Source organism: Xenia sp. Carnegie-2017, unplaced genomic scaffold (assembly GCF_021976095.1).
Source record: "Xenia sp. Carnegie-2017 unplaced genomic scaffold, XeniaSp_v1 HiC_scaffold_4, whole genome shotgun sequence".
NCBI classification, from domain to species: domain Eukaryota; kingdom Metazoa; phylum Cnidaria; class Anthozoa; order Malacalcyonacea; family Xeniidae; genus Xenia; species Xenia sp. Carnegie-2017.
Genome location: NW_025813504.1, coordinates 6,017,119 through 6,024,644, shown reverse-complemented (window position 1 = coordinate 6,024,644; position 7,526 = coordinate 6,017,119). Strand labels below are relative to the sequence as shown.

Here is a 7,526-nt window from a genome sequence, read left to right as displayed (position 1 = left end):
GAAAATTGACCATAAATATGTCGTTAATGAAATGATTAGATTTATATTTTTCATAATTTACTGTTTTTTTGGTATGGTTTTTGGAAAAAGCATAAAACTTCAAAATAAACATCTTGCTTATTAGTAAAATCCATCCAGTTTAACGCTGAGCTGTTAATTTGCCGAAGGCATGCCGAATTTTATCTAATTTGCCCAAAAACGTTCGTAAATTCGAAGTTGCGATCACAGCTTAAATTTGACACGGTCAGCTTGCAAAAAATTTCACAATGTTGCTAAACATAGTAATCTTCAGCAATGCTGCAGGATTCCAAACCAATCACAAAGCGAGCTGTAGTCACGTGAGCTACCGTGAGCCACGGCGGATGGATTGCACAATACAAGTGATCAACTATAAACTTCAATACATATCGAATTCACTGGATTAAATAATCACAACCCAAAAGCTATAGCTTCTTTTGTTCATTGTTTGATAGAAGAATGTAAAAAGATTGGCGTAATTGGAAAGTCATGGAAAACTTTCTAATTTCAGCTAGAAATTTTAAGCGAAAATATTTCAGTGTCTGTTATATCAGCAATGTTATTGGGAGGAAATATTCAGCGAATCATGATCTTGTTGTGATCCAATTATTGATCCTATTATTATTTTTTATTAGTCATATAGTAGTTATTTGGTAAAGCATAAAGATTTTAAGTACATGCAAATAAAGAAAAGAGCATTTTGGAAAGGAAATATCTTTGAGTAGTTATTTTGTTCATTCTCACTCAATGAAAATACTTTCATAGACATAGTGTAATTGGAGTGTGTTTTTTTTAAAGACAGGCACAAAATTGCTATGCGGCACAAGAAATTGACATTCTAGTCAAACATTTATTTACAACTAATGAAAACATATTCACAAAAAAGTCATTTAGGATTATATACTAAATGCCTTTTTTACCTTAACCATTGGGAATGGTCTATTCAGGGCAGGGTTCTGTTACACTTGCTTGGAAAGAGAGTCTGTCTGCTAACTTCATATACCTCACCAGTCTTGAAATGTCTAAGATTACAAAATGCAATTAGAGTGTTTAGTTAATTTAAAATTTCCAAGATTTCTCGCTCTCTTCATATTCATTATTTACAAAATTTTCTAGTTAAGTTGTTGTTCCTCAAAAACATCTTCACTTGCCGTTGTTTTCTGAGCTATTTCTTGATCCAGTAAAGAAGAAGATACTTCAGATCGGGTAAATATTTTGCTCCCATAATAACTGTCGAGAAAATTACTTCTCCGAAGACCATGCTGAAAACTAAATAGTCTTGTATTTGTACCTCATCTTGCCAATTTATCTCCCAGCATTGCTTCAGCCACTATTGAGTTTTTTGTCGTCATGTTTGATAAAGTAAGATTAGTCTTCTACTCAAACTTATGCCCGCTGTTTCACTGAAAATATGATATGGCGTAAAACTAAAGCGTATTGGTAAGTCGCCAGATCTTTTTCTGTACAAACCCACTGCAATTTTTATCCGTGTGTTGTATAAGGTAGGGTACTGTCAAGGTCTTCCAAATGATTTTGCAAAATAACGTAACTTAATTAACTTTTGAAATATGATATAATGGATTTAATGTTTTGCATGCAATTAACATCCAAAGAATTTATGAAGTGATTTTCATATGATACTGAGAAAACAAGTTCTCCAGGAAACTAGAATTTTCTTTTTTCATGATTCACGTGAAGCTGAATGATGGAAAGAATGTTATAATTACATCGAAGAGTTAACGAAAACTTTAAAAATGTGATTGGTGTCAGATTTTATAGAGATGACACTACTTCAATCAATAAACTACATCTATCTTCGTATGAGAATAATACTTAAATGTATTATGTGCTTTTTTGCCTTTGGAGGGACAATTAAATTCGAAGTAGTTGTTTTGATGCATTAAAACGACCTTATTTTTACTAATTGTAACACTTGACTGGCGTAGCTAGAGGTCGTGCTGCTCATGCTGAGCAAGACGAAACATTTTTCAAACTGAGGTGTTTTCAACCCACTCAAATTTCAAATTTTTTTTTAGTGTTAACAGTTATTAGCGAAAACAAAATTTATTTATAATCCTTCATTTGCATTTTGAAATAATTCATATTACTTACACTATACTTCCGTCATAAAGACAGGTGTAAAATACTAAACCGACTAACTAGATATGATGTTCAGCATTAGAATCTTCATAGACCGTGAGATTTATTTGCGACATCGTCCTCCATGTTAGTTTGTCCGATGTATGTGTATATATGAAGACAATTAAATCAATGGACGAAGAATGAGAATAAAAATGCCCAACAATTTGAGAAAAGTATACTTTTAATGTGAATTGTGCTTTTTTTGCACATATTCCACATTTTATTCAATTCATTTTTCTCCTTTTCCTTAATTTTCCGGCAATTCTGTTCCGCATTCTATATCTACTGAACGATGGAATAGCAGAATGGTGGAAAATCCAAAAAAGGTATAGTTGCAGAAAATGAAAAATGCATCATATAGGCAGACTGTAAAACGATTGGTTAGAATCACAAAGAAAATGGTTCTTTAAATGCATCAAGGACAGCAAGTTCTTAATTTTTTAAGGTAGGATTTTGACACTTTGAAGCTATTGGATTGCGCTTATTATTAAAGAATCTAGGGTGAACGGGTTTTGAGTCGAATAATTTTATTTGTTTGAATCCTTTATGGCTTTGTAAAGTTTTACCAACGTTTTTAATCAATGGTGAAAATGCCCATTAATCTATTGCAAGCAAAATCACGTGGTAAAATTTGAACAACACATTAACATATTGTGAAACCCAATTTTGTTTCTAACAAAAACATGTGCCTTTTCAACAAATCTTTGCTCAAACTTTGTGCAAATATAAATTCATGAAACGTTAATTCAGATGAATTTATGCAACAGGCCAGGTTCAAACAATCTGCAAATTATGGCCAAAGCTAAATAGAGGTAGGTTGAAAAATTGAGTATCTTTTAATCTGGGGTAAAGTTTCAGTGTTTTGCAAAAAAAGACGATGTAAGTTTGCTTCTTTGTAAAATTATCGTCTCAACCAGTTTGTGGCGCATATTTACATACATTGTGAACCAGCCACTTGTTCCTTTTCTAATTCTGACTTTAAATCGACGTGAAAATTTCATTTGCCAACAACACTTTTAAATTTTCACCTTCTTGATGGAAATTAAATTGAAATTTTATTGCTGGAAAGAATACCAGGAGTCGTGTTTTATTCTTTCACTTTTTCCTTTAACTACTATAACAATGGCGTAAACATCACCAGTCAATACTTCGATCTTTTTATCTCACATCATCCATTTAGTGTACACTGAGATGCTGCAGCAACTACATGGATTTTGGCATATGCAAATATTGTTAACTCACCACAAAAAGATCATAAACATTAGCAGGGTAAATGGGAAATTAAACCGGGCACAGACGTAATGTTTCAAAAGTATAATCGATGATAATACTCTAGGATTACACAACTGGATGACAGCAAAATTAATTATCATTGTATGAATGACTTATATATACTTTGTTCTTTTTTCGTATTAATTTTTTTAAATTTAGGAAACTGCTTTAACATTTCTTTTGCCTGATTGTGAAAATGAGTAGCTACGTTAAATGTTTGAATTTGCACTAGCAAAAGAATGCAATAAATCTAAGGCTTTTTTGCAAAAACTGCTCCAAGACGAAACGGCAATTGACCCTGTTTATACTTTATTTGAACATAGCCATGCTTTCGGAGAAGTTGCTCATATTCTTTTCCAGACCTCTCGCGTCCTCTTGCGCAAATTGTTAACATAGACATGCTAAATGATAGACCATGCCATGGTCCGCGTTTGTCATCATCAAGAATTATTTCGCCAATTAAAATACCTCCACCTTAAAATCAAACATCACTGCATTAATTTTATTAACATCAACAAATAATCTGCTTATTTTATCTCTTATGAATTTTTCGTCTGGTCAAGGATAAATACTGCGGATTTTTCGAATACCGTTGATAATGGTAGTCATTTTTTATCCCAAGCCTCCTCGAGTTTGGCAATTCATGGATCTGACCGTTAAATCTACGCTGCAAATCTAAACTGTTATAGAAGAATATAACTGGTCAAACGTCAGGTCCTGTTAAAGCAACTTTCATCCATTGCAGCTTAAAGAGAATAATGTCTCTTCTAAAGTCATTTGTCCATGGCATAGTGGATTACTTGCAAGGTAGTATAATGTTGCAGTAGAACAAAAATAAACATTAAAATTTAGCTTTTATGTGTAACAATATATAAAAGTCATTTTTAAGGAGTTCCGCTTGTTGTATTTGCAGCCATAGGCTTGTCTTCGTTATAAATCAACACGAGATTTGTTTTTGTTGACTTCTATCTCATGCAACACATGGACAAGAAATTCCAGTGGATTTGTACGGAAAAAATGTCTTGCAGTGTACACATATGCTTTTCTGCCACATAATCATTTCAGGAAAACGGCTGGCATAAATTTAAGTCGAGAATTAAAATTGACAATGCTTGATTATGAAAGGCATCATACGATTGATAATTGGGGGGAGAGGGTCTCATATTCATATATTTATATCTAATGTTTCGTAAACCCAGTTGATTTTAATTAAAACTATCAAAATAAAACATCAGAAAATCAGCTCCTTAATTCCCCCAATTATTAATCTTCTGCTGTCCCTGTTAATACGGATTTGAATCGATTTTGAATCAATTTGAAAAGTTTGTGTGAAAAGCCAAAGGTTAAACAATGAAGCAGTTCTTAATGTCTTCAAAATGTTTTTAGCTATATTTCATCAAATGATCATCCCAAATATAAACTGCCTTTTAACGGAGTATTTTAGCATTAATGAGATCAATTTCCAGGAATTATTTTGCATGGCTGTCTAAGACTTACCCGACGGAATACTTTGAAAGGTTTTGCTTAAAAGTAGATCAACTTTTTCTTCTTCCCAATCATGGAGAATACATGTCATACTGTAAAGGTCTGCTGGAGGGAAATCATCTTTAAAGAAGTCTCCAGCTACGAAAGAAACATTATCTCGGTTTGGACATTCTTCAAACGAAGGTCTGAAATGATCAGCAACATCAATAACAGGTTTTAAGTCAAACACAGTCGACTTCATTCCTGGATATGCTTTCAAGGCAGCATATGATAACGCACCACCAGCACCTTGAATTAATCAGTAAATGATTATCGAACGCATGGAAATTGAACTGATTTAAGGTTATCACCTCCAAGATCACAAAGATGTGAGAATCCCGAGAGATCAAACGTTTCAAGCATCGAGCTTATGCCTATTTCGATGTGACTTTTCATAGCTTCTTCAAACTCAATTAAACTTTCCCTGTTTTTGTATAAATTGTTGAAGGCTTCTTCTGATGTCATACCAAATGTACGCTGCCATTGACTTGTACCTTCTCTTAAAGCATGCTCAAAATTCACGAACAATTTGCTCCCTACACGAGCCTCAAATATGGCGTATTTGTAGAGTGACTCAGGACTTTGAGGTAAAAGATGTCGCTTTGTTTCATCTGAATTTTGGTAAATAGCTTCCTCCATATTTTCGTTAGGTATTTCTTTCACCAAGAGATTAGAACTGGTACAATTATCAAGCAAAATAGTCGTAGCGACTTCGTCAAGACAAAGGTCGTTCGCTGTCTGCTGAGCTGTTCTTCCCCCCTCATTCTTCTCTAAGTATTCAAATACTCCATTATTTAAAGCAGTAAACAATGCAAATGATTTGCTATAGCTCCAGAGAATGTCTATTACGTGATGGCCTGACGATTTAGCGTCTTCTGAAGCCATATTATTTAAGTTTAGGCTTATGATCACACTGGTGTTAAGTGGAACAGAAAGCCTTGTTGTTTATAGTCCAGTGTATGGCCTTGAAATAGACCCATTGCATGTGACGTCACAACCCGGTGACGTTACATCTGGAGGACAAGCAAACGCCACATATAAATAACAAAGCAATATTATTGTTAAGGATGGTTAACTTTTGCGCAATTTATGGCTGTTCAAAGCGTGCTGATAGGGATAAGGAATTAAGTTTTTATCGCATACCAGCTGTGAAAACCAATGCGAGCAAAATATTGCAAGATTTACAAAAGGAACGTCGTTCTTTGTGGCTTCGAAGAATTCGTCATACATACAATATTTTATTTCAGAACAACATGTAAATACATCATTATTAAGAAAAAGGAAAACCAGAGGTTAGCCCTATATCAAGGGTCTCCTATATCGTCGGGCAGACATTGACGGTTCTAAATGCACGTATTTACGAGTGTGCAGCCTTCATTTTGTTACTGGTAAGCCAATGAGTTAAAAAAAGCTTTGTTGTGTTCGTTTGTGTCATTTTATACCATTTGTTGTTTTGTTTACAACGACAGGGAAACCATCGGCTTTAACGGACCAAACTAATCCAGACTGGGCTCCATCTCAAAACCTTGGACATACATATGTGGAAAAAGTTGATGTCGATCGCTATGCTCGTATTTCGGAGAGAAATGAAAAACGAAAAAGAAGTGAATCCATTGAAACAGTACTGTCAGCAGTGACTCAATCGACCTTGACAAACCATCTTGTAGACGAAGAACACGGAGCCACTCTGCTTCATTGTCAGAGTCAGAATCGAACAACAAATATTCACAAACAGAACTGAGTTTGGATAAAATAACTGCAATGAAGAGCGAGATCAATCGCTTGACCTAAGAAAATCGTGAGTTAAAGAACAAGATAAGTGACATGACGCTTGACGAGAAATCCTTCTTAAATGATGACGAAAAAGTCCTCTTTTACACTGGTCTGCCAAATTGGAAGATCTTGTCAGCAACACTGGAACTGGTACGCCCCTACCTTATGCATTCTCCCAAATGCTCTTTGTCACCATTTAGACAGTTGCTTTTAACAGTTATGAAACTGCGACTTAATTTAACTGGTGTAGATTTGGCTTATCGATTTGGAAACATCAACAAGGGAACTGTATCAAGAATTTTCTTACAAGTAATTAATGTTCTTTATAATCGATTACGAAAGTGCTGAAATTCGTAGAACGTTGCATATGAATGTTGATGGAGTCCGCAAACGAGGTAGACCGAGAAAGAGATGGATGGATGCTGTGAACAGTGATATGAAGGCGATGGGTATAACGAGAGATATGGCGAGAGATAGAGATGTTTGGCGTAGAAAAGTTCATGGACCGGTCAACTCCCCTGGCGGGGATTAATACTGGCCGGAATACAAATGTTGTTTGTTTGTTTGTATAATCGATTAAGCCCTCTTATTTTATGGCCTGACAGGGAAGCCTTAAGAAGGACGTTGCCCATTAGTCCAGTAGATTTATGGTTGAACCTTGAACTAATTCCCACAAAAGCTCACTCTTCAAAAATATCTTTCCTTTCATGTACAGAACAACATATTAAAAGTCCCACATGATCTGAGGCCGGCAACTTCGTAAAATAATGTTTTCTGTGAAATTATGACATGAAAAC

At 34.7% G+C, this 7,526-nt stretch overlaps 2 protein-coding genes across 2 annotated transcripts; one reads left to right on the top strand and one right to left on the bottom strand.

Moving 5' to 3' along the window:
• Positions 1-3,459: 3,459 nt before the first annotated feature.
• On the bottom strand, positions 3,460-5,880 carry LOC124455459 (acetylserotonin O-methyltransferase-like). The gene is made up of 3 exons (XM_047006092.1): positions 5,268-5,880; positions 4,930-5,205; positions 3,460-3,906 (listed from the first exon to the last, which is right to left on the bottom strand). The coding sequence occupies exons 1-3, from the start codon at positions 5,839-5,841 to the stop codon at positions 3,683-3,685; spliced, it is 1,074 nt and encodes a 357-aa protein (XP_046862048.1). The 5' UTR covers positions 5,842-5,880; the 3' UTR covers positions 3,460-3,682.
• A 52-nt stretch (positions 5,881-5,932) lies between these two features.
• On the top strand, positions 5,933-6,667 carry LOC124455458 (the record flags this gene model as incomplete). The annotated part of the gene is made up of 3 exons (XM_047006091.1): positions 5,933-6,211; positions 6,256-6,344; positions 6,426-6,667. Coding segments are annotated over exons 1-3 (519 nt in total), but the record flags the coding sequence as incomplete, so codon positions are not given.
• Positions 6,668-7,526: the final 859 nt, after the last annotated feature.